This window comes from Heteronotia binoei, chromosome 7, assembly GCF_032191835.1.
Source record: "Heteronotia binoei isolate CCM8104 ecotype False Entrance Well chromosome 7, APGP_CSIRO_Hbin_v1, whole genome shotgun sequence".
In the NCBI taxonomy this organism is placed as follows: Eukaryota; Metazoa; Chordata; class Lepidosauria; order Squamata; family Gekkonidae; genus Heteronotia; species Heteronotia binoei.
Genome location: NC_083229.1, coordinates 39,521,013 through 39,548,507, shown reverse-complemented (window position 1 = coordinate 39,548,507; position 27,495 = coordinate 39,521,013). Strand labels below are relative to the sequence as shown.

General features: G+C 43.7%; 2 protein-coding genes across 2 annotated transcripts in view; both read left to right on the top strand.

The window, feature by feature from the left end:
• Nucleotides 1-27,495, top strand: part of LAPTM4B (lysosomal protein transmembrane 4 beta) — an 82,719-nt gene that overhangs the window by 13,211 nt on the left and 42,013 nt on the right. The window lies entirely within an intron of this gene.
• On the top strand, nt 13,198-13,811 carry LOC132575051 (deoxyuridine 5'-triphosphate nucleotidohydrolase-like). The gene has a single exon (XM_060243461.1). It carries the CDS (start codon nt 13,225-13,227, stop codon nt 13,726-13,728), a length of 504 nt encoding a protein of 167 aa, XP_060099444.1. The 5' UTR covers nt 13,198-13,224; the 3' UTR covers nt 13,729-13,811.

The window sequence follows — 27,495 nt, the reverse complement described above, 5'->3', positions numbered from 1 at the left end:
TTTGGGGTGGGCTAGAAATGCAGAGGCACATGTGTTTCATCTTTTTCCATGGTTGTATTTTGTTCAAGGGTACATTCAGCAAGTCTGAGGGTTGATCTTCATGCTGCTGTTTCAACTTGGGTAACTTTTGTACCCACATCTGAAATGTAAAGTACTCATGCAGCATTAAAAACTGGGAATGGCACATATGCATGTAAATATCCAGATCTGGGTGGAGCTGTGGCTCAGTGGTAGACCATCTACTGGGCATGCAGAAGGTTCCAGTTTCAATCCTGACATCTCCAGTTTAAAGGATGAGGTAGCAGATGATGTGAAAGGCCTCTGCCTTGAGACCCTCGACAGCCACTACCAGTCTGAGCAGACAATACTGGTTTTGATGAACTAATGGTCTGATTCCATATAAGGCAACTTCATGTGTCCAGATTTCCTTTCAGTGTGTTGTGGGTCAGCCAGGGTTCAGTGAGGATTCCTTGGGAGAAGAGAACTCCTCAAGAGAAGAGGAGCCACATGTAGCCAGCAGAAGCCAGCAGCAGGAAGACAACTGCATGTGGTCAGAATTCACAGCCAACAGCTCATGCAGAGCCACTGACAGTCTCCAGCCCTGAGTCAACAGGTGAAACTAAGTTGATAGTTCCCAGCCGTCCAGTATCATCCACACCCTTTGAGCACCACAAACAGAGGCTACAAGCAGAACTACAGGAAAGGTGACAGAGTGTTCACCTCCTGGCCCCATTCCATGTGTTTGAATAGTTGCAGAATTACTCCTGAGCAGCTGGCTGCAATTTTGACCTATAGGCACATGCCTATAAAAACCAGCCAAGGGAGGCTGTTAGTGTAGAAACAAGAAGTCATTCTACCACTGACTCTGCAACCACAATCTCAGTTCCTGCCTTGCTTGTGTGACCCTCTGACTGGCTTCTGGCTATGGCTTTGGCTCTGCTAGACTCCTGCTCATAAGTAACCCTTGGACTGTTTGACTGTGCGTCTTGGATATCCCCTTGGCAATGGCTCACTTGGCTCTGAACTCTTGGACTGGGCTCCCAACTCGGGTTCTCTTGCTCAGACTTTGGCTGCCCCCCAGGAGGCCACCCTTGGGTCTGCCTGACCCATGACACAGTGAGCAGATGAGGCCCTGATACTTTCCCTGTTGCTCCTTCTGTGGATGTGCACCATTCACAATAGGTAGCACTGCAGGTGGATTTTGTTGTTTAAATTTCAGATCTTTTTTAAAAATCTGAATTCACTCACTTGGAAAACCCTGGCATACCATCTCATTCATAATGGATTCTTTGTAGGTATATTTCAGGGAATCTTTCAAGATTTCATTATAAAGGGCTGGCAGAACTGTATTTTGCCTGCCTCCCATTCCCCCAGCAGTCACTAGTGAGCTTTGAAAAGGTGACACAAGGTTTGAGGGGATACACATGCAATATAAGTGGCTAGACCAAGGAGAGGTAAACAGGCAAATTTGTTCCTCATTCCTGCATTTCCAAAAGAAGCACCACTAATAGAAGAATTCCATTGATGAAAGAGACAGAGAGGAAAGAGACTTCCTTTTCCATATTGTATATTTTTTCGTTCTCATGGGACTCCACCCCATGACAGTGCCTTTTTGTGCGTCATACTCAGCTATTGGGCATGAGGAGGAAGGGAGGAAAAATTTGTCTCTGTCCACACTTTCTTTTTGGGCCACGGCACATGGAGAACCTCTGCCAGTCAGAGAAAGCAATACTGACATTGATAGACCAACAGTCTGACTTGGTATAAGAGAATTTCATGTGTTTATGTGCTCCAGCCTCTGTGTAGGACCCACTGTGATTATGCTAACAATTATTATTTTAGTAACTGATTTTTTAAATAATAAACATCCATCCTGTTAGAAATAGTCAAGGAGCCATTAAAGGACAAAGTCATTTTAAAAGTGAAATGTTCCTGAGGTTTCACTCTTATCAACAGTAACTTTTGGGTAAGTTTCACTGAAAGAAGTGGAACTGCTATTCATGTAAACATGTTTAGGAGCCATGTTTGTCCTGGAATGTCGTGTTCATTGTCTGAGAGTGTACCTACGTTAACTTTCTTGAGGTGGCCTTTAAGAGGAGTGGATAAAATGGTCTCTCTTTATCAGTTAGGGAAGGATAAGAAGAAGAGAAGGTGATTGGATTTATACTCCACCTTTCACTCAGAATCTCAGAGCGGCTTACTCTTTCCCTTCCTCTCCCCACAACAGACACTCTGTGAAGTAGGTGGGGCTGAGAGTGCTCTCCCATAACTACTCTTGAGTAGAACAGCTCCGTGAGCACTGCAGCTGATCCAAGGTCATCTAGCAGCTGCATTTGGAGAGTGGAGAATTAAACCTGGTTCTCCCAGATTAGAGTCCACACACTAAACTACTACACCAAACTGGATAATTCCAATTTAGATGCTGTCTATTGTTTGCCTAATTAATTTCCCCCTTGAAAAAAGCTTGCAAAATGTACATTTATGCTGCTATAATTTAACTTATTAAACACCAAGTCCACTATTACTAGCACATATTAAACAGTACTTAATCAATGGCGGTACTTGTAAAGTGAAATACAGCTCAGAAGCAGGAAACTATTTGAGACCCTTTGGGTTAGTAGTAGAGCAGGGGTGGGCAACGGTAACTCTCCAGATGTTTTTTGCCTACAACTCCCATCAGCCCCGGTCAGCATGGCCAATGGCTTGGGCTGATGGGAGTTGTAGGTAAAAAACATCTGGAGAGCTACTGTTGGCCACCCCTGTAGTAGAGGATCTGTCTTGCAAGCAGAAGGTCCCAGGTTCAGTCCTTACCCTTTCCATTTAAAAGGATTAGAAAGTAAGTGACATGAAAGATCTCTGCCTGAGACCCTGGAATGTGGCTACCAGACAGATTATATGAATGAGGAGGAAGCATTTTGAATTTAATCAAAATGGTGGGTAAATGTCAGACTAGCTTACATTAGGATATAATTGTTCTGAGTGGTGTCCCAAGCCTTTCTTTCAGAATTCTGGAATAGGGCAGGAAGGGGCATGAAATTCAAATCTGCTCACTTAGGATCATTAATGATTTAAATTTGTGCCTAGACTCAGCCCTTGAACCTGTTCTGAGTGTTGGGACTCATCTCTGGGCCATGTGCTGCACTCAAAGGAGTAGGAACAGCCATTAGTTATGCTGACCATTTCACTCCCCACTGAAGACAATTAGTTGCCACGTCAGCTGGAATTAAAGGGAAAGGCTGCCAGTCATGATTTCCAGGCAGGCTGGAGGCCTGGCTCCTTTCCCTTCAGAGATTGAGAACTAAGATTTTCTATACCAGGAATTCTTAATAACAGTAATGAGTCAGAGTACTTATTGATATAAATGTGTTACAATTTAGCTGTAGGAAGCAGAGTATGTAGGAGCTGACATTTTACTTGTTTGATTATATTCATATCCTGTCTCACTTACATGACTGGATCCAGCCAGGTTTTTCATTTAGATTCCTCTTTGTTCCACATACCTTTTGTACGTGTGGGTCACAATATCTTCTGCATAGTGGTCAGTTGGGACCATCTGCTCCCTTTCTCACCAGCCAAAAAGGTAAATCCAACCCACTGGACCTTTGGACTGCATTATAATATCAGTGCCCTGGAGCCATATCCTGAAATTTGAGCCCTTTCAGGATTTGGGATCAGGTTTAGGTGGAGAGTTGTCTAAATGTGGGATTTTATGAGATCAGTGGAAAAACTGCCTTGTTTAAGAATAACATTCACTCAATAGATTTGGGAGGTTATTGCAACACAATGGTTACGAAGTGTAAATCCTGTTGTTATCCCTCCTTAAAAGTAGAATACACGTTTGAAGAAAATTATTTCCTTGACATGTTCCATTTTTAAAGAATATCTTCTGAAAGATCTGTCACTTTGTATCTACTTGAGTGACAGAGTTCTTGCCAAATATTAGGTAGTATTAAATCTTTATGATAATATAGAGATTAAATGGATTGATTTGCAACTATCGGTGAAATTGAATACAAGTCTGGAAGTTGGGTGAATAGCAAAAAATATGTAGGTTTGTGGACAACAGTAGCTTTCCTGAATTAGTAGTAAAGTTAAAGCAGGAGATTATGTGGAAGTCCTGTAAAATATTAGCTGCTTTTATTTCTTTACCGAGGTGTGCTGGAAATGTAGTGTAATATTTGTCTTTAGTGGTTTTTTGTTAAGTAACCACATGATTGATTATCTTCTTGTGTATGGGAATGCTATGGTTATCTAAGCTGGTTAAGTGATGGTGTAATGCCCAATAATAATGTAACAATAAGCATACCCCAGTCAACTAGCTTTGACAGAGGCAAAACATATCACTGAGTAGAGTAACCCCTTCTTGTCCAGTTGCATTTCATAACAACTAATACTTACACATTGGTAATGGTTTATCATGTGTGAGACCCACAGGCTCCAGCCTCATATATTTTAAGCATTTATTGCTTTCCTTCCAGAGAGGTCTTTCACATTGGCTAGTACCTTGAGCCTTTTAACTAAAAATATTGGGGACTGAACCTGGGAACTTTGGCATGCCAAGCACATGTTCTAACACTGAAACCCCACCCTGGATTTCGATCTGGGTGAATCTGGTAAATCATTTACTCAGGCTGTTCTCTCAGTGTCACTAAATGCAATGTTTGTTTTGCCATTGACCTAATGCTGAATGGAAAGAAGTAGTATATAGTGGGTGTTAGTTATTTGCTCCCCCCTTCACCTTTGACTATATAAATAGCACGTTATTATGAGCAGCGTTCACTTACAGTTAAATTGTTCTTAATCTACTTAAATTCAGGTGGGGTAGCCATCTTGGTCTGAAGCAGAGAACAAAGTTTAAATCTAGTGGCATCTTTAAGACTGTCTTGTGGGTACCACTGGACACAAACCTTGTCCCCACACATGTTTGTTAACTTTTGTATTTGTATGCTAATTTACTGCCATTCACAGGTCTTTCCTACATCCAGTCTCAGCTATAATCACTCAGTACTTATGCATCTTGACTCTAAAATCGCCCTTCCCTGACAACAACCCCCACCTCCCCCCCCTATAAGTAATGGCTGATGAGGTTCTGTTCCAGTGTATCTGAGGAAGTGTGCTTACACACAAAAGCTTATACTGTGAATAAAACTGTGTTCGTCTTAAAGATGCCACTGGACTCCAACTTCGTTCTTAATCTACTTGTTTCTTTGAATGTGGAGAGGGAATAGTGTTTAATACAAGCCACTTCCTTTCTGGCTCATGTTGAATGAGGATTTTTTTAAGAATCATAAAAGTGAATGTAAGCGTAAGCTTCCCATTGTGATTATATTTTGGAGACCTTAATTTCAAAAAGTGACACATCCCAGCTCCTCAGACCTTTTTGGAGCCAGATAAGAGCCTGTCAGGTAAATATTAAGTTAGTCATCACTTCAGAGATTAGTGCTGCCTGCCAGGCTCGCTGTTTCTTTTAATAAAATTAATTGGGAAAGGTGGGAGGATGCTCAGATAGCCACATCTTCTGAGTGTATCTTTGACAGCATAGTATAATTAAACCACATGCTGGGTGGGTGTGTTTAAGTTCTAATAATGAAAATTAATCTCTGGTTTGTGCTGCTGCTGAGGCGAAAACCATCTCTTGGACTATGAGCAGAGAAACCATTTGATGTAACAGGAACATACTTAAACCAAGAAAAAAAGGTCGCCACAGTTTTAGCACAGTTTGTATTTGTTGAATACAAATGGGTGTTGAATGTTAAAGCTTTGCCATGTTGTTCTTTGAGGTTTCAGGAGCTGTGCCACAAAGCAGTGATCTCCAAAACTTTCTCAAATGAGGCATGCCAGGAGTTGTCTTTGGGGGATGTGCTATTCTTTCCCCTAATCAAATGGGAAAATGGCCTTAACTTCTCAAGTCACATAGTCACATAGCCCACTTGCTGAGATCCTAGTGAGCCATCCCTTGGAATTCCGTGACTGGCAGATAACATCCAACTTTCTTCAGAGTGGATTAGCAGTTTATGTTCCTTTTGGGCTGCAGAAATGGAAGCTAGGAAGCCAACTGTGCAATGCTGATGGCTAGAGGGATTTGTTCTTGCCTGCTCAGTGTAAAAAGAAAACACTACACTTCTGAATAACAAAGGGATAAAGCTATTGCTTCTTTTTTTGCATCTCTTTTTGCAAAAAACCCAGGCTGTTAAGAGAACTTTTTATTTGAAAACCGGGTTGGGGGGAGAGAATACTGTGTTTCAGATAAGCTGCATTAAAAAACCCAGATCTTCTTAGAGATTTTAGAAATGTGGAGTGCTCAAGGTTAGTTGCAGAATGCTAAACAGGGTATTTCCTATAGTCATCATTCCTGTGCCTCCCCTTTATTGCAGTGTAGCTTGTAAAAGATCCTTTGTATGCATGTGCAGACTTATTAAAGTCTGTCACAGAGGCTTTAAGTCTTTAGGAAAGTAGTAATGTCATTTGTGAATGAAGAGGTCTGTTAATCATTGTCAATGAGTTTATCAAGCCTTAGGGTTTATTGCAATTTATAACCTGGTGATGTTGAGAGGGTGATGGAGTTTTAAGGCTAAATTCTGTTGCGGAACAGCTTGTCTTCCTTGGCTATGCTTGTTTACTGCATTTCTTGTCCACATTCTTGTTGAGATTCAAAGGAGATGATAGTTACAAGAACAATGCAATAAGGACCAGTATAGTATTTACAGTGAACAATGCAAAAAGCTCCAGGTTTTACTACAACTAAGGAGTGATAGAATAAAAACAGGATATTGTAGACAAAACCCCAAATATCACAAATTACAGGAGCCAATGAACTTGGATTTCACAATTAGAGAAGAATGAGATAAAGGCAATAGAACGATCCAGTAATGTAGTATGGAAATTGGGGGTGGGTGAACAAGGTGCCTAAAATTTTCATAGGCTATTAAAATTTCAGCCCTGTTGCCACTATACAAAGTTCCCTCTTGCACTACTCTACTTTACCCAGTTCCTGTTCCTGTTCCCTTTATGCAAATGCCTCCATACTTTTCAGATTTCTTAATACTTAAGCATGGTGTATGTATGTACTTTAGGAGCCCCGTGGCACAGAGAGGTAAGCTTGCAATACTGCAGTCTAAGCTCTGCTCACTACCTGAGTTCGATCCCAGCAGAAGCTGGGTTCAGGTAGCCCACTCAAGGTTGACTCAGCCTTCCATCCTTCCGAGGTAGGTAAAATGAGTACCCAGCTTGCTGAGGGGAAAGTGTAGATAACTGGGGAAGGCAATGGCAAACCACCCCGTAAAAAGTCTGCAGTGAAAACATCACGATGCGATGTCACACCAAAGTCAGAAGCAACTGGTGCTTGCACAGGGAACTACCTTTACCTATGTACTTTGCAGGATTTAAACCTGTAGTTTTCTTATGGTTATTTTTTAAGCTGTTGATAAGGGCCATTTATGATGGTCTACCCCATGTTGACATCTGTTGGTGGTTTTTGGGTCAACAAAGTCAGTGCTCCTGTTGCAGCCCTGGTTTATTTATTTTATCGTATGGCAGAGTTACACACAGAAAGCATTTAATAATATAATATACATAACCAAGTTGATACAGTGGGTATGTAGAGCGATTGAGCAATTCTCCTAATACTAATATCTAAATTTTCAGTCCATTCAGTCACAGCTGGGAAGAGTTCAAAGAGCTCCATCACACTCCCCTGGAAAGCATTTACAGTAGTGTTCAACCAAAATTTCCAGATCCCTAGTCAGTATTTCTTCAGTCCTTTCTATTGATTTGTGCCTTTCTGCAATTGCCATGTAAGCAGCACAAGCAAATGTCCTGGACATCATCTTGGGAACATCAGAGATGTATAGAAAAGAATTGGAGTGAGGACTGAGCCCTCAGGTAGGCTGTTAAAGACATTTCTGATACCCTGCCTTAATGAAAGTTGTTGAACTGAGAACCTGGTCTTCACTAGGGGATGGGCACGAACTGGAGAAAGTGAGATCGATTTCGCACTCACCCTTACTCTGCCCTCACGTCCGTCTTCTCTATGCGGTGTCTTCCCGATTTCCCACTATTTGTGCCAGGGCTGCAGCAAGCATTGCGGTTTTCACACAGCAAACGGAAACCGCTAAAAACCCGTTTCTGTTTGCTGCGCAAAAACTATGATGTTTGCTGCAGCCTCGATGCAAATAGTGGGAAATCAGGAGGACGCCACGCAGAGAAGACGGACGTGAGGGCAGAGTAAGGTGAGTGCGAAATCGGCCTGAAATTCATCCCAGTTCATGAGGTTGTGAAAGAGTTCTTATTCCAGACACCTGGAAATGTGGACCTAGAAATCAAACAGACCTGCTGTAACACTTTTATGATGAATTTCGTGAAATTGCAACTGCCCTGACTTCGAATCCACATCTGGTGTAATTCAGTCTCAGAATGCCACTGATGTAGAGTCTGGTTCTAGCTGTGTGAATGACTTTCAGTTAGTGAGGCCTGATGAAATGGACAAGCTGCTCAGAAGTGTGCATCCCTCCAAGTCTAGACTTCACTCTTGCCCTTCATGACTGTTGGTATTGGGCTGGGTTGGTTGAATGAGTCCAGGAGGTAATAAATACCTCTTTGCAGGAAGCTGTAGTTCTGAGAACTTTGAAAGAGGCAGTAGTGTAATCCCTTCTGAAGAAGATATCCCTAGACCCCACTTACCTGAATAATTACCGCCTTGTAGCTAACATTCCATTCTTGGGCAAGGTGCTCGAGCAGGTGGTGGCCATACAGCCAGACTTATTTTCCTCTCTGCTGGAATATCCTGATCTTTTCCAGATTGTTTTGACAGTAGTAGTATTATCTTAGCTGCACAGAGCTGTAAGCAGGACAGCAGTGTTATATACTTAATATCTACTGAAAACCTTGGAACATCAGCTTCATGGCAATGGACTGAATTACTGTGAAATTCACTTTTTTAATGTCAGCAATCAGTAATGTCCCATCTCTGGCCACTGTTGTACATAGGACGCAGGTCTAGATAGATCATTCGTAATGATTCAGACAAAGCAGCAGTTGTTTTCTTAAAATAGCCAAAAAAAAAAATGCAAAGCGTCGTCTTGATAGTTGCTAAAATATGAATGAGGACTGGTGTTCATAATAATACGGACAGCATTTTTTCATATTAAATAATGTCTTTTAAATAAAGAAAATGCAACATGTCCTTCTGGTAATAGTAGAATTTTCCATAGTTATTAAGAGTAGTTTGTTTTTTCAAATGTCTAGATACTAAATCGGTAGTTTGCCAGAAATGGTTGCAACTGGTGAGCTGCTAAAACAGAGTAGAAGAAACAGAGAGAATGGCTGAGCTTTGTATTTGATTTTTATTTAAAACATTTTTAACCCATCTTCCAATCCAAGTAAAGCTGCCAAAAGTATCAACACAATAGTAAAACTGCCGCAGAATCAGTTAAACAACTGTGTAACTTATGCAGAATGAAATGCCTGGGTGAACAGCTGTGTTCATTTGGCACTTAAAAGTCATTAAGGTAGACTTCAACTAACAGTGTGGGAGGAGAGTTCCATAAACCAGGTGCCCAGCTGCCAAGAAATTTTTGAGAGAGAGATGTCTGTAGACCCATATATTGGGCTGCAGCCCTACCAGCAGCTGTGGGATTTCCTGAAGGGATGTGCATTCGGATATTAACTGATCAAAACCCAAACAAAAGTGACCATTCTTTCACGTCACTGTTATAACTAATCCAAACTGAAAAATTAACAGACATTAATAAACATCTTGAGATCTGGCTATTCTTATGTCTGACTTAACCAATCAGGAAATTCAGGAGAGGAGAGAAAGAGCCTTGGAAAATGTGTAAGGACAAGAGATGTTTCAGTTGGCAGAATTTCAGAGATCATACTACTAAAGAGGACTGCATTAACAACAGTCCTTTCCAAAGCAGTGTTTACATCAATCACATTCTGACAGGGAGAATTGCCTTGATTTTGTAAGCAGGCATTTGGATTTGCTTACTATTGTGTTCAGTCTGCTGGCATGTTTACTAGGAATCAGGGCACACATTTTGCTTGTACACCCTGGCAGGCAGCACTGCAGAGGGGTTATGGCAGGTACACTATTTTGCTCTGGTATTCTGATAGCCAGTGCTGCTGAGGCAGAAAAAAACCAGTTGCAGATATTTTTTTTGTACATGCTGGCATGGAGGCAGAGCTACACTCTTCCCCTTTTCTTCCCCAAATGCTACACTCCCCACCCAGGTCAGAGGATCTTAAATGATGGAATTCTGTTTAGGATGACACTGTAAATCTGTATGCACTGCATCTAGGATCACCTCTCCCAGTATGCACCTAGGGTTATAGTCTCCTCAGTAGCTATTTTACTTTATATACCATGGGATGCTGACAGTGCAGTCCTAAACAGAGTTACACTGTTTTAAGCCCATTGGCTTCCATGGATTTGCATGTAACTCCATTTAGGATTGCCCTGGTAGAATGCTGTCATGCTGGCAGATCAAATCTGCATCTGTCGATTCCAGAGCATTTGCAGTAATGACTCCTGTGTGGTGGAGGTCAGAAAGACCTCTACATTATTAGCATTTCAACAATGGTATAATATTTGAATGGGTCTTCCAGCAGATAAAGGTTTTCCAGTCATTTGAAGTTGCTTTAATCTCTATTACATGTAGGCTTTCATTGTTCATTTTAATCCAAGTATGGTTCAACATCCCTACAATGGGTACTTTCTACAATAGTTTAAAACATGCATGGGAGTACTTACTTCAAGGTGGACAAAATCATTTTTTAATTAGAAAAAATCCAAGCTGCTGTAATTTCTTTAGAGCTTTTTTTTTTTGTTTTCAGTGTTATTGGCTTTTTAAAGGATAACTTTTCTGTTATGCTAAGCATCTCTTACAAAACAGTACCATGGAAGAACAAGGTGCAGAAGAGAGAAGCAAACATGTGGTGTGGTTTTTTAAAACTTGATTTAAAATTTATATTGCTTGAATATTTAAAAATTAAAAGATTCAATACAAACAAATATTGAGGCCTAAATGTACAATATCTTAAAGCATAATTTAAGACCTTTTTATCAGGAAGGAGCTCCAAGGGCCAAGATACATGTGAAGTTCAGAATCTCTAACCAAATTCCTCCTTTTGCCCCCACAGTGTAATTTAAATACCAATAGCATGTGCTCAGCTAAGGCTGTCAAACTGGATTTTCCCCAGAATTACAGCTAATCTCCAGACTACAGAAATTAGTTCCCCTAGAGAAAATGGCTGCTTTGGTGGGTGGACTCAATGGCATTATACCCTGCTGAGGTCCCTCCCCTTCCCAAACTCTTCCCCAGGCTCAACCCCCAATCTCCAGGAATTTCTCAGATTTGGCAACCCTGAGCTCAGTAAGTATTGGCCTGTAGCTCTGGGGAAGGAGGTAGCGGTGAACTCTTTGCTATGCAGTGCTTTACTGCACTTTAGGCTATTTTTAACATGGCTTTGGTAAATTCCTGTCCCTTCTGGAGAGGACTTCGGAGCAATTTTTATTTGTTCAATATTTACGCACTTCATTTCTTCCCAGTGGGGAGTCAAAGTGGCTTATGGCATTCTCCTCAATTCCATTTTATCCTAACAGTCCTGTGAAGGTAGGGTAAGCTTGAGAGTTTGTGACTTTATCAAGGCCATCCTACAGGCTTCCATGGCAGAGTGTGATATATTCGAACTTGGGTTTCCCAGGTCCTAGTCTGATATTGTAACCACCACTATACATGTGCAGCTAAATACACTATTTTTCCTTGCATGAACTCACGTGTGCCTAATGCATCCAAGCAGTGGGTGTTCTGTATACATTGATGGTGGAAAATGTTGTTAAGTCATAGCTGACTTACGTTGACCCTGAAAGGTTTTCAAGGCAAAAAATCTTTAGAGGTGGTTTGCTGTTGCTTACCTCTGCATTACAACCCTGGACTTCCTTGGTGGTCTCCCATCTAAGTACTAATCAGGGTTAACTGAGCTTTGCATCTGAGATCTGATGGAGGAGGAAGAGGAGATTGAATTTATACCCTGCTCTCCACTTGGAATCTCAGAGCAGCTTACAATCTCCTTTCCCTCCTCCTCCCCACAACAGACACCCTGTGAGGTAGGAGGGCCAGAGAGAACTTTCCAAGAACTGCTCTTTAGCAGAACAGCCTCTGACAGAGTTATGACTGACCCAAGGTCATTCCAGCAGCTGCATGTGGAAGAGTGAGGAATCAAACCTTGGTTCTCCCAGATATGAGTCCGGGCACTTAACCAGGTAGCCTGGGCCACCCGGGATGGGGCTCTGAATATGTTTGAGTTCTGTTTATTTTAGTTATTAAAACATTAAAATGATGCCTGTCCTCTCATCCACAGGGTGTGAAGTCAGAGTGGCTTATAAAAGAGAATTCACCAACAGGCAAACACAGAGCATGTTTCAAAAAAAGACTAAACATGAAGTGGGGGGATTTCAACTCTCCTAATAACCTAAAGTCCTTGACCTGGATAGCCCAGGTTAGCTGAGTCTCATCAGATCTCAGAAGCTAAGCAGGGTCAGCTCTAGTTAATACTTGAATGGGACCATCAAGGAAACCCAGTGTCGCTACACAGAGGCAGGCAATGGCAAACCACTTCTGAATGTTTCTTGTCTTGAAAACCTTTCAAGGTCACCGTCGATGTGGCTTGACACACTTTCCATCACCAGTAACCTAAAGAATGGTCATCAGAACACCCAGTGGCGTTGGGAGGGGGGGCGGGGAGGGCGGGTCGCCCCAGGTCCGGGGGTCCCCGCATTGCCAAGGGGGGCCCCCGAACAATGGCCGTGTTGGGCTAAGGTGCTGTGAGGCGGGCCAGCGCGCGCGGCATGGAGAAAGGGGGCTTGAGGCGGCGGGGAGGCCGTCGTCAGGGCGCCGCGGCCAGGGGCAGCATGGGCGCCGCGGGCCTGCCGAGCCGCCGCAGCTGGCGGAGCGGGGGACGAGGCGGAGGCGGCGCGCCCTGCTCCCGGAGCGCACCGAGGGCAGGACGGGGGATCCCCCGCCCGGCGGCTGGCGGCGGGGCTGCGGCGGGGCACCATGGGACTTGTAGTCCCCGCGCTGGGCGAGCCCGCGGCGGCCGGCCGTCGGAGTCGTCGTCGGAGTCGTCTTCCTGGCGCTTTTTCTTCCCCTCTGCCGCTCCGACCTAACCGCGTCTTTCGCTCTCTCCGCCGCCCGCCCTCCTTCGTTTCCTCGCCCCGCGGCCATGCCCTGCTCCGAAGCAGCCACCCCCGCCTCACCTCCCGGCAAGAGGCTGAAGGGCTCCGGCCCCGAGGAGCCCGCCTTGACCCTCCGCTTCACCAAGCTCTCCGAGAACGCCGTCGCGCCTTCCAGGGGCTCCTCCCGGGCGGCCGGTTACGATTTGTACAGTGCCTATGACTGTGAGATCCCTCCTTTGGGAAAGAGTGTAGTAAAAACAGATATTCAGATCTCTCTTCCTTCTGGATGCTACGGTAGAGTAGCTCCACGGTCTGGATTAGCTGCAAATCACTTCATAGATGTTGGTGCTGGGGTTATTGATGAGGATTACCGAGGAAATGTTGGTGTAGTACTGTTCAATTTTGGAAAAGAAACTTTTAAAGTTAAAAGAGGGGACAGGATTGCCCAGCTGATCTGTGAACGCATCTACTATCCTGAACTTGAAGAAGTCCAGGTTTTGGATGACACAGAACGTGGCTCAGGAGGCTTTGGATCCACTGGCCAGAACTGAGGAGAGCTGTTACAAATCATGAATGACTTACTGTATTTTGTATAAAGCATTTTTGTACAAATAAATCTTTTTCAAAAAAAAAAGAGTCGTCTTCCCCGTGCTGCTGGCTCGCGCGGGCACGTGCACGCCTGCCTGGCACACCTGATCGCACGACAGACACACACACCGCGCCTGGCCAGACTGCACCTCGCCGCCGCGGCGCCGGAGGAACTGCTTTGTGCGCAGGTGTCACCACGTCGGGCTGCTGGGCTGCCTGGCGCCTGGGAAGGGCTCTGGAGAGCTGGGAGGACCAGGGAGCTGCTGTGATCGAGAGGCCTGCCAACCTCAAGGCGGGGCCTGGAGGGCTCCCGGATTTAGAACTCCCCTCCCGGGTGGAAGTAGAGGATCCCCTGGTTTGGAGGCTCTCCCACCACTTCAGGGTCACCAGAAAGCCTGGGGGGGGGGTTAAATGTCTGCTGGGCACTCCATTATTCCCTATGGAGACCGATTCCCATAGGGTGTAATGGAGAATTGATCTGCGGGGCTCTGGGGTGGGGGCTCTGTTTTTTGAGGTAGAGTTACCAAATTTGCAGCAGCATAGCATCTGATACCTCTCCCCAAAACAGGCTCCAAGTTTCAAAAAGATTGGACCAGGAGGTCAAATTCTATGAGCCCTCGCAAGTGGTGGCCATCCTGCGGAAGTGACATCACCGGAAGTGACATCATATCCTGTTTCTGGCGGCGTGCACACACATAGGGGGGCCCACATAAATCTTGGGCCCCGGGCCCCCAAAGCGCTAGCTACGCCCCTGAGAACACCGTCAGAATCCCTTGAACTCCCTCTGTATTGTGTAGCTTGTTAAAATTGTTGGGTTAGATGCCTTCCTAATGTCTCCTAGAAGATGTTTTCTGCAAGGGTGATGGTGCTGCGATAGTAGGCTGTAGCTGAGCTACATATTTAATAGCCTGAGACAGATAAGAAGAATTGCTGGGAGGATCAAAGTTGACACACAGCTTTGTACCAATTACATCTATGAGTACAATCAGATGTATCATAAGATTAATCATTCCTCATGGAATTCACTGCCACAGGAGGTGGCGGCTACAAACCTAGACAGCTTCAAGAGGGGATTGGATAAGCATATGGAACAGAGATCCATCAGTAGCTATTAGCCACAGCTTATCATTGGAACTCTCTGTCTGGGGCAGTGATGCTCTGTATTCTTGGTGCTTGGGGGGGGGGCACAGTGGGATGGCTTCTAGTGTCTTGGCCCCACTGGTGGACCTCCTGATGACACTTGGGTTTTTTGGCCACTGTGTGACACAGAGTGTTGGATTGAATGGGCCATTGGCCTGATCCAACATGGCTTCTCTTATGTTCTTATTCTTAAGTATTTTTTAAAATAAAGTATGTTACAGACAGTGCAATAAGACACTTATAGCCATCAACTGAGAAGCCTGGTTGCACTGGAAATATATGGGTTAAAATAAGAAACTTTGATTTAGAGTGCAATTTAAAATGGAACCGCCCTCTTCACCCATGTGACATGGTAATTTTAATCAATCCCTCTTGCTTTATTATGGGACATAGAAAATAAGCAACAGCTTAGTGTAGAATACACCTCTTATCAGTCTCTTATCTTCAAAAAAGCCACTCAAAATATTGGTATGATATTTCAAATTTTACTTTTCAAAATAAGTCCGGATTTGCACAATGTAGGCACAAAATACTCCAACACACTTTCAGTATCAGTTTACTGGCATAACCGGCCTAAATTCTCCTGTTTCGCAACTGCGTTATCCAAGCCACATTTTCCAATACTTTGCTTATATTTCTCTCACTTCTATGTCATTCCCATTAAGTTTTCTCCCCAGCAGAATCTCATTTGCATATTAAGCCACACACCCTGATGTCACCATTGTTTCACACAGAGCTTTTTTGTAGAAAAAGCCCCGCAGGAACTTATTTGCATATTAGGCTACACTCCCTGATGCCAAGCCAGCTGGAACTGTTCCTGTGTGTTCCTGCTTTAAAAAAAGCCCTGGACATATGTAAATATATTGCAACAGCAAATCCTACTGGGAAGGGTGAAGATGGCGGCAGGTGACCTGGAAGTGAATTCCCTGGTCTGGCCTCTCTTGGGTGCCAGAAGAAAAATAGGCATGTGGCTATTATGAGCACTGCAGAATGGCCACTCCCACCAGGAAGTGCATAATCCTGGAAGGCTTGTAGTTACTGACCTTAAAGCTGCCAGAGTTCTTCCTAACCCATGGGAGACTTTGTTGGGCAAGATGGGCAGAGTTTACTTGACTATCACCTTCCTCATATTTAATTAAACTGTCATGGGGGAAAGTTCAGGGCTTAACACATTCAGGTAATTTTATTTTCCATACTGAAGAAATAGGTCCAAAAAAAAGATTCTGAGATATCAATTTTTCTTTTTTCCCTTTATTAGACCTTGGCTGCACAATGTGATGTAATGGTCTTAAAAGCTTAGCTTGCTGTCTTTTGCTTAGATGAGAATTGGTCTGTCTATTTATAAGGGACAATTAAGGAGTGTAACCAGAATCCTATTTAATCTCCAAATGGGATTTCAAAAGTAGCAATCCTATCTACCCCTAAAATTAGGCCAACAATGTTAACCACCTTTTAAACTATACATTGAGAATGAGAAGGCTTCAATTTTTTTAAAAAAAATAATAATTCGCATTACTGGAACAGCAAACAGTGCTTTTAAGATGATAAATAATGACCATCTGGAGAATCAATAGGTTTAGTACTTAACTAATTTGAATACTAGTATAATGGTTATTGTAAACAAAGAAATCACTTTTTGAAAATGGAATGCAAATTACAGTATTAGGAAAAATCTCTTGATTCATTTCTAATCCCCCTTCGCTAACCTTTCCCTCTTAATAGAAATAATTTACCAACAGTTCTTCTATTTGTGGTACATCCCAGCATAATCAGATTCAGTCCACATTTTCAAAATCTCAAAAAAGAAAGCCATTTGCAGCAAACCTTTGTGTACTGACTGATTGGCTTTCTTTTCCACCTTTTTGGCCATGGGGACTTCTGTTGTTTGGAGATGTCAGTCAGTTGGAAAAGCTGTGCTGTGCTGCTAGGTTTTCTCCTGACAGTTTAGGGACAATCAGGCCTTTCTTCTGCTCTTGCTAAGTTATGGGCCACCTACACAGTGACTTTCTTGGTTTCATGGAATATTTGACAATATTGGATTGTCAAATAATAAGCAGTTGAGTGACATTATGTAGAGCAAGAGTTATATAGTGGTTAGAATAGAACTGGGAAGCCTGGAATCAAATCCTCATTCACTGAGTGGCATTGCGCACACACAGAGAACCTAACCTACATCTGCAGGGGTGTTATGAAAATAAAATCAGGGAGGGTGGAATCATTTATGCCTCCTTGAGTTTCATTTATACCTCTACTTTCTCCCCAGTTGGGAGTCAAAGCAGCATGCATCTTTCTCCTCTACTTTCTGCTCACAACACCAATCCTTTAAGGTAATAATAATAATAATATTTAATTTATATCCCGCCCTCCCCGCCGAAGCGGGCTCAGGGCGGCTCACAACATAAAAACTTCAACAATTAAAACACTGCACATTATAAATCATACATACATATTATAAATCATACATTATAAATCAAATATTATAAATCATGCATTAAAACCATCTAAGTTGATTTGGTGTTAAAATCTTGATGTTATGCATCTTACAGTTTTTCCGTGGCGACGATATTCCTTCTACAGTAAATTCCTTCTTAAGTAAAGGCCAGCTGGAAAAGAGTGGTCTTGCAGGCTCTGCAGAACTGCAAAAGGCTCTGCAAGGCCCACACCTCCTCTGGCAATTGGTTCCACCATTGGGGGGCTACAACTGAGAAGGCCCTTTCTCTGGTGACTTTCAGTTTGGCCTCCCTCGGCCTGGGGATTACCAATAGATTTTGAGACCCAGATCGCAGTACCCTCTGGGGAATATATGGGGAGTGACGGTCCCTAAGTTAGGCAAGTCCTTGGCCATATAGGGCTTTAAAGGTCATAACCAGCACCTTGTAACGAATCCAGTACACTATTGGCAGCCAGTGCAGTTCCCACAGCCCCGGCTGTATGTGCTCCCATCTAGGGAGCCCCAATAACAGCCTGGCAGCTGTGTTCTGCACTAGCTGTAGTTTCCGGGTTTGGCACAGGGGCGGCACCATGTAGAGGCCTTGAGGTGACCATTGCATGGATCACTGTTGCTAGGTCACCACGCTCCAGGAAGGGGACCAACTGCCTCACCCGCCTAATGAAAAAAAGTGGATTTAGCAGTGGCTGCTATCTGGGCCTCCATTGACAGGGCAGGCTCCAGTAGCACCCCCAAGCTCTTGACCTTGTGCGCCATTTTCAATGGCATACCGTCAAATGCTGGTAGGGGGATTTCCCTGCCCAGACCGCCACAACTCAGGCAAAGGACCTCTGTCGTCGCTGGATTCAACTTCAACCTACTCAGCCTGAGCCATTCTGGTTAGGCTAATATAAGAGTGTGCGGCTGGCCCAAAGTCACCCATCCAGCTTCAACCTTGGTCTCCTATGTCCTAGTTCAATACTCTTAACCGCTGTATACCACATCGGAGTAAAAATGAAAGAGAAATACGTAGATATTTGGCTAGTTAATTGGTTAGCACCCTATTGGTATAGTGCATCCAGGAAAGTGTGGTAATTATACTGGATGATTGATTTAGAGTAGTGAAGGATAGCTGTTGTTCACTGTCATATCTGACCCTCAATCGTTTGTTTTTTTTTTATTCCCTGCAGTCCTACTAGATTTTAATTAAGCTGTGGTGAAACTTTTGTCTACAGTTTCTCTGCAAGGAAAAAAGACCACATAAGATGGAATCAGCATTCTAGCACTCTTTCTCTCTGAATTTTGAACCCGATGCCTTTATTGTTAAGTGGCATCACGATACTTAGGGAGCCTGACCACAAAGATCACTCATACGGCCAAGAACACTTCCAGCCCCTGGACTGCCATTTGGAGAACAGAGAATTTGGCCAGTGCTGGTTTAACTCCAATGTGTGCAGCTTCCAGAAGTAGCTGGGTGCAGTTAGGGCATAGTTAGAGGCTTGTTACTAGTCACTCTGGTGTCTGTGTTGTGGCTTGTCACACAGTACTTCTGAAATGAAGGGGTGTCTGGTATGTTTCGTGTGCCTTGATGTGATTTATAAGGAAGTTTGTTAGGCTGGGATGTGTAGAAGAATTGTTTTTATACCCTGCTTTTCTCCACTGTAAGGATTCCCAAAGCAGCTTACAATCACCTTCCCCTTCCTGTCCCTTGTGAGGTAGGTGGCGCTGAGAGAGTTCTGAAGGCCCAAGGTCACCCAGCAGGCTTCATGTGTTACAGTGGGGAATCAAACCTGGTTTTCCAGAGTAGAGTCCACTTCTCGTAACCACTGCACCACACTGGCTCTCGGTGTGTGACTTAAGCATTTTGTGGCACAGGAACAGAAGAGCTGAAGTAACTGACTCCAGCGTTATCCTTTATGTAACTGCTGCATAAAGTCACCTTGTTTTGCCTCACATGCAGACAAAACACTCAACATCCTTCTTGTCTGTCCTCCTTTAATCCGTTATTTGATAATACTGTCTGTTGCCTCTGTGCCAGTCTGGGCTATTTCAGTCCTTGGGTGATTTTTCTGATCTCTTGGTAGAGTGAAAGGTAGTCTTCTCCATTCAGAGACACTGCTTGTATACTCTGTATGTATTGCCTGTATACCCTGAACTATGCTGCAGTGGAAGTTGGGTTGTGAAATTTTGATTATAGCAACATCTGAAAACATACATTCTTTTGGACTAAAATATGAAAAGAAAAAAGACAAACAAAAAAATTAAGCCGTTTTGGTGCCAGTGATCCATTCTGTGTTTCTTTCCAGGACATGCTTTTACATCTCAGTATTGTTGTTTAGATGTGAGGACTGCAGATACTGAAGCACAACACATAAAGTACCTGCATGGCTGTGTCTAGTACATCTGCTCACAGATAGGCAGGCACTCCACCTCTCCCAGGTAAATGGGAATATTTACCCATAATCTTGAGCTACTTTTAATTTAGTACCACAGATTGTCCTTGAAATAGCAAATGTAGGACATTATTGCAATAATGCAGGAATCACGAGCATTGTAGGGAAGTAAATACTTCCTTCAAGGTGCTTCTAGCTCAGCAACAAAAGCTGGCGGAGTGCCTTTAAGCAGAAACATCACCTCTGAGCAGGGCTGGTTCCAGGTTTTGGCAGTCCCAGGCACAGAATTCCCAAGGAATCCCTCCCCCACCCACCACTTGTTCACATCCTCATTCCCTTCCACCAATCTTCACATCTCTCACCTGCCTATGTGTTCTTCCCCTGCCTGTTTGCAAGATCTCCTATCACCTGTGCTCTCAGCAGGTTGCTCTACCTGCAGCCATTTCCATGGTGACACCAGAAGCTCTGGCAGCTGCCTCATCTTGGTATGTTGACACTGGCTCTACCTCTGAGGATGCACAGAGATGTGTGTCTTGTCCGGAGCACTAGGAAGGTTTTCCTCAAGCATCCTAAATTGCACCACCCAATTTCAGACCGCTGTTTTAACTTCAACTTACGTTTCCATGTTGGGTTGCCCAAATTTGTAACTTTCTATGTGCTTTAGTATATCCAAACGAAATTTCTTCAATTATACAATTTGTAAATTCACTTACTATGATTACTAGATTGGAGCCAGTGCTTGTTATTCTCTTTGACAAAGGAAGGAGGAGCAATCCCCTCTGTTGCAGAATGCCACATAGTGTCAAGTGCTGTTCCTGGAGGGAAGGTTCCATGAATCCAGCATTTCGGATTGTCCAGGGGCTGCAGAAGGAGGGGAAAGGCAGTGAAGTTCTGTTCCATCAGCACAGCTCCACTTGCACTACGTGGAATACAACCCATTGCTTTCTTGACCAGGGTTCAGTTGTTTTTGCTGAGAGAGCACACTTATGTGTTTCCAAAGCATTGGGGAAGTTTGAAAGATAGTTTTCTGGTAAACTTGTCTTGCACCCATTGGTTTTGGCTTCTTTTTGTCCTGCTATGTTGCTAATTAACTATTATTCTGTTAAATTAATGGCTGACAATGGTCAGGAGGTGCTTCCTCAGTTGTCTTCTTGATAGCTCTTTTAAATATACATAATAGCTTAGAGAAGATGACTCCTTTCTATAAGAGGGGAGGGGACCAGTATGTGTCTGCATGAAGAAATGTGAGTTAGGGGGGAGAGAAAGAAAAAAGAGACTTCTGGGAGTTGATTGAAGCATTTTGGGAAGCAGAGACTCTTTGGAGATCTGAAAGGGAGTAGCAGATTTGTTACCCTGTGTTCTCCTGTGCTGAACTTCTAAATCTAGAAATAAAACAAATATGGAAAAAACCCCAGAAGTCTGTTTGAACAACAACACCAAGGTAATGGGAATTTTTTTGAATGCTGTAACTTCTAAACTTAATGAGCCCACCTTAGAACAAGACCAGTTAGGCCATGTACAGAGTGAGGAACAGAAATTGCATGATTATACTCCTTGCTCAATCTGTTGCTGTGATGAGAGGGTGGACATTTTACTTTTATTGTTCTGAATGCTGATTATAGTTTTCCATACCACATAGACTGCCACTGTTCAGAGAAATGCATTGGGGAGGGGAGGTGGTCAGGTGGTAAGTTACTGTTTCCCTAGTAGTATACATCCTATTCCATAGCAGCATCTGATATTGCCCCATTATGGCTGTAAAAGTCACCATCCGCAGCCCCTGATGAGTAGACCTTCTGGCCTAAGAAGTCTGCAGTCCTCCTTGTCCATTGGTATAGAGTGGGCACCTGACTGTCGTCTAGCTGAAAGGATCTTGGAGACCGGGGAGTTGGCTCTTGGGTGATGAAAGAGGTGTGCACAACATTCTTTTTTCACCATGTACACATTTTCAAATTTCCTTGCTGAAGCTGTAGTGGAGGCTAGTTTGGACCAAGTGTTCATAGCAATATCTTGTATGCCTTGCAGTAATGGCAGAGCCACAGGCCCAGATTCTGGGTTGAATAGGACTTTGATTATTGGATCTAAAGGCTGGGGCTCCGTAGAGAGGTATTCTATACTTAAGGCTTTAGACATACATATTATTTGCTCGGCATAAAGTTTCAAGACTTGTGTGGGCAATAGAGCTGACAGCTTACCCACTGTCTCATCTGGTGAAGGCATCAGTGCATCTTGTGAGTGTGAAAAATGAGACGTAACATTTTGATGATGACGCATTGGTTGGCAGTAACATATTTCTTGTTTCTGGGCTTAGAAGACTGAGACAGTGGATATAATGGAGGAAATTGCTGCTGGTCCCATGAGCCCCATTGTGTGGGGAACATTACTGGAAAAGGGAACTATTGTAGTGAACTGATTTGAGGTTCCCTCCTCTTATAGTCCACATTGCACAGGAGGTTGCACTGGCAGGATCTCAAATACTTCCTAGTCTGAGATGGGTGGTGTTGCTCTCAATGTTCCCTCTAAGCTGCAGTTTGTGAGCAAAAATTCTACTTTGTGAACTACTGCTATGAAAGTTGTGAGCTACTGCATTAAGTAGTGTACTCTGGGGTCATCCATCCTGAGCTAAGATAAAAATCTGTAAGCTGGAGGCTAAAAATCTGTGCGCTAGCTCACGCTAACTCAGCTTAGAGGGAACACTGGTTGCTCTGAAGGTGAGAGAGTTCTCAGCCTCAAGGAGAGGTCAATATTGATTGGTATTGGTGACTATCAACAACAGAGAAGCATGATCTGTCAGTAACGATGCACGATTCCAAGACTCCACTTGGCGGTGAGGGGGATTGTTGATGCCATGGCAACAAGCAGTGTTGAGGTTATAGTGTGTGGTGCATCAAGGGGCAATGCATATTGCTTGACTTTTTATTTGATCTTATGCTGGTAGCTCCGAGGCTGGTTGAGTAACAGTTGATTTCTTTAGCTTCTTTGGCATCAGGGGAGTCAGTACTGAGCTTACCAATGGAGCCCTTGATCGTTTTCCCAGACGTTCATCTGAATTCAGTCCTGGAACTTTCAAAGCTTTTATTCACAAAGCCGCTTTTAAGTCTAGCTGCCCTTCCTTATCTAGCCTTCCTTATCTAGCAGCAAGCCTAGCATGAAATACCTTTGTGACCTTCACCCAAACATAACAGACATGATTTGTGCTCATCATTTTGCCTCATTTTGGGGCCACATTCCTCACACTTCTTTAAAAGTGCCATCTTGCCCTTTTTTATGAAGAAGAAACAAAGAAATCCACTCAGAAGAACTGAGGGAAGAATGCTCACCTCCTCCCCCCACAGTCATTCCTGTCCAAGGCTACATTGAAGATGGAGGGGAGAGGGAGCACTTTAGGGCTCTAACTTGTTTATGAAGCTTGCTAGCTCCTCTTCGTGGCTGGCCTGCAAAAGTGCAGTCTCTATGTGTGCCTGCACAGAAGCCATGAAGATGAAATCCCTCTGAGGTTTGGGCAGCCTGGGACAGTGGCGCATTGCCAGGTGGAAATTCTGTTGGCTTTTGGTATCTAGGCCCCTCAGAAGGCCAGAGGACAGAGTAGTGTCTGTGGGTCAGTGGGCCCTTCCCCCAAAGTATTTAAGACAGGGATGTTGAACTCATTTGTTGAGGGCCGGATCTGACATAAATGAGACCTTGTTGGGCCAGGCCATGTGTGTCATAAAATGCAATGCCAGGTAGTGGAGATATAACTTTATAAAGGACACAGACAAACACAAAGATTTTAAAAAAAACATTTTAAAAGTTTATGCCTCTCCCCATATGTGTCCCAAAGAGCACTACATTCAGGGTCCCAAAATCTCCTTCAGATTCTCAGACTGAAAGAAGTTTGATTGTCCACCACTAGAGCCAGAGCATTTTCGACAATAGCCCCCACTCTGTGGAATGCCCTCCCCGAAAACATCAAGGCCCTGTGGGATCTGCCACAGTTCCACCAGGCCTGTAAGACTGAACTATTTAAGCTTGCCTCCAACAGTTAAGGGGAGGTAGCAAATGTCCCACAGCACTGACAGTCCCACTGGACAAATATAGATATTCAGAAACATCGACATGCATCTTGAATTCTGTGGTTAAAATGTGTGGATTTTATTGTATATTGTTTTTAATATTCTATGTGGTTTTTAACTGTTGTTAGCCACCCTGAGCCCATTAGGAGAGGGCGGGATATAAATTTGATAAAATTTGATAAAATAAAACTTAAAACATGATTAAAACGTTAGCACTCTTGCAGTATTTTGTTTATTTAACAGTCTCTGATCACTGATGCCTCTTCTGAATTGTTCCATCAAAAACTGGAGACAATGTCTGTAACATAGCAATCTTGAGTATGCTGTTCAGGTGTGTATCTATAAGTTGCAAACCTACTTTTGATTTGCTTGCGGGACTGATAGAACCCCTTCAGGGACCTGATCTGGCCCCCAGGCCACATGTTTGACACCCCTGCTTTAAGGTGTCTGAAGCTCCTGTTCATAAAATGCAGAAGTGTTTTCTAAGTTTTTTTCCCTCACTAACATAAACACCTGAGCCATGCAACAATGATTTTGGTGTTGCTTTCCCTGCTAGGGTAGATCTGATGAACATCTAAAGCAGAGGGAGCAATGGCAAGCCTATCAGGTAGAGACTGGCCTTTTAACAATCATATATAAGAAAAGGGAGAAGTCTCATTTCTATAGTAAACGGGTTGGATGTATAAAATTTTCTCCAAACTCCTACTCTCCTCTGACACTTTTTCCCCTTCATCTGTGTTCTGGTACCAAAAGTGAGCTTAGCTGTTTTGAAAACCTCTGTTCAACAAATCGGCCTCTCACTTCCTCACATACATACATATGTACACATGATTGAATGGGTTTGCTGCTAACCTTTGTCCTCTGGGTCCAGTGGCAATGGAGTGTGTTTACGGTAACTAATACCATCCTGGAACTGGAAATGGTCCTTGGCCCATGGCCATGAGCCTTGTGGTGTGGGTGCCACAGTTCTGATTGGTTTCACTAGGCCTCTTCACAAAGACTGGCACATTTATGGTTACCTAGCAACAGCTCAGAAAAAGATCTCCTTGACTTCAGCTCATCAGCATTATCCTGATTAGTAATCTGTGTGAATGAGGAATGTTTCACAAGGATTGCAATTAGGATAATTTTTCAGTCATTTAGATGCCTAGAATTGAATGAACTATAAATAGAAATTTTTAATAATATAAGTGGACTGCATTACTGAGATAGAATAATAGTCTTCTGTTAGAGGTGACTTTTCTTTCTAAGGAGCAGCATGCTAGTCATTATAACAGACATGTGTATGTGGAGGGGATAGTCAGTGATTGCTCAGAAGCCAATAGCATGTGTGGGCTGCACGGATGCATGTTTCACTTCAGTATGGAACAGTAACCATGCTTTTCTCCCACTGGAAAGTTGGCTTTAAATGTTGAGCTTCATTTTCAAAGGATAAAGTAGACTGGTACCTTTTCAGCTACTATTGCAATGGGAAGTTGGTTTTTTAAGATCACTATCCTATCTCTTAGCCTAAAAGTTTCCAAAACAGCTGAGCTAATTATAATTTCTTCATTCTGTGTGCACAAGAAATGTTTCTGTGAAGTTTACAGAAAGTGTATGATGGGTGTCTGAAAACCCTAAAAATGATGTCCGTAAAAATAAAAAATATGTCACACATAGTGTCATGATCTGTGCTGTGCTGTGAGACAGAGGCCTAGGGAGCCTCTGAGGCCTATATTGCAGTAGGGAAAGACAATCTACAATCCCCAGAATGCTTGGTGCTTGTTTCAGCCAATCAACATCCAAGTAGGCTCTGAGGGGAATTGTTTTAAAGCTCTCAGGAGACAGACACTGTTCTTTCCTCCTGAGAAGTCAAGCAGGCAGGATGGCTGCTGTTAGGAGGAAGACCCTCATTCTGAGGGAGAGAGTGAGCAGGCTGAGACCTGGGGCCTAGAACAGTTAAGTTTAGTCACCTTAGGGACTTTATGTTTACTTTCCATCACCCACATTACTATAGTTTTAAAGCACCTTATCTGTTCACTTGCCCTTTATTGATTTTCCTGTATAAAATAAACCTTTTTGTTGTTGTTTGTTACTCTGCCTGATCTACATGCCTATTTTCTTGGCCAAAGCAAAGGGATCTGAAGGACTTGGGAGGTTACTCTGGGCCTTCCCAAGGGACCGTAATTCCTGAGTGGTGGCAGTGACTGGTGGCACCCCATCTGGGTCATGACACATAGCCCTTATGAGGAGATATAGATGGCAAGTAAAGATCCTTTGCAAAAGGATCTTTATATGCGCCCCCTTGCCCAGATTGTCCGGAGGTTTGGGCTGGGTTGCCATCAATACTCAGATGACACCCAGCTCTATCTACTAATGGATGGCCGGCCTGGCTCCGCCCCAGGGAACCTAGATCGGGCTTTGCAGGCTGTAGCGACATGGCTCAGGTTGAGTGGGCTGAAGTTGAATCCAGCGAAGACAGAGGTCCTTTGTGTGGGCCACGGCACCCGGGGAGGGGAAATAGCTCTCCCAACTTTCGACAGCGCACCATTGAAACCAGCGCACCAGGTAAAGAGTTTGGGTGTTTTACTGGAGCCTTCATTATCAATGGAGGCCCAGATAGCAGCCACTGCCAAGTCAGCATTCTTCCATCTGAAGCGGGCAAGGCAGTTGGCCCCCTTCCTGGAACGTCGCGACCTCGCAACAGTGATCCATGCAACGGTCACCTCAAGACTGGACTACTGTAATGCCCTCTACTTGGGGCTACCTCTGTGCCGGACCCGGAGGTTGCAGCTGGTGCAGAACGCGTCGGCCAGGCTACTATTGGGGCTCTCGAAATGGGAGCACATACGGCCGGGGCTGCGCGGACTGCACTGGCTGCCAATTACCTACCGAGTCCGGTACAAAGTGTTGGTTATTACCTTTAAAGCCCTATATGGCCGAGGACCAGCCTACCTAAGGGACCGTCTCTCCCCATATGAACCCCAGAGGGCACTGAGGTCAGTGGGTAAAAATAAAATGACCATCCCTGGGCCGAGAGAGGTCAAACTCCAAAACACCAGAGCACGGGCCTTTTCAGTTGCGGCTCCTGCACTGTGGAACCAGCTCCCGGAGGAAGTGCGGGCCCTGCGGAGCCTCGACCAGTTCCGCAGGGCCTGCAAGACCGCCCTTTTTAGACAAGCTTATAACGATATCGACTGCTGAGCTGCTAGGAACGAAGAACCGCCATCTATAATATTATCTAAACTGGCAGAACCAGCGCCAGAACAGTTTTATTGCTGCCAGATATATATAATGTAACTTAAACTATGTATTTTAACTTAACTAACTGGTTTTTATATGTTTAATTTTAATTGTTAAATTCAATGTTTTATCTATTTATGTTAATGTTGAATTGTTGTTAGCCGCCCTGAGCCGCCTAGGCGGGGAGGGCGGGATATAAATAAAATTTATTATTATAAAAGAAGTCCAGTTATCTTGGCTATATCCTGCAAGCACTCTGTTTTGAACACTTGCTATAATATTAAAAGTGTGAGTGGGTCCAAGGTAGGCATAAATTATTTTCAAAAAATGTGAGCACATATATAAAGCCTTTGGGCATTAGCATTTCAAGTCCATGCTTCTTTTGCTGTGCTTATTCTTTCACTTGCCATTGCTGTTGGGTTATTAAATATATATACCACCTTTCTTCTCCATAAAACCAGTCAGATTCCAGCAATTGCAAACTTAGCCCCAAAG

Bases quoted from the DNA above. Each gene is read 5' to 3' on its own strand.
- LOC132575051 (XM_060243461.1), top strand. From the start codon at position 13,225: ATGCCCTGCTCCGAAGCAGCCACCCCCGCCTCACCTCCCGGCAAGAGG.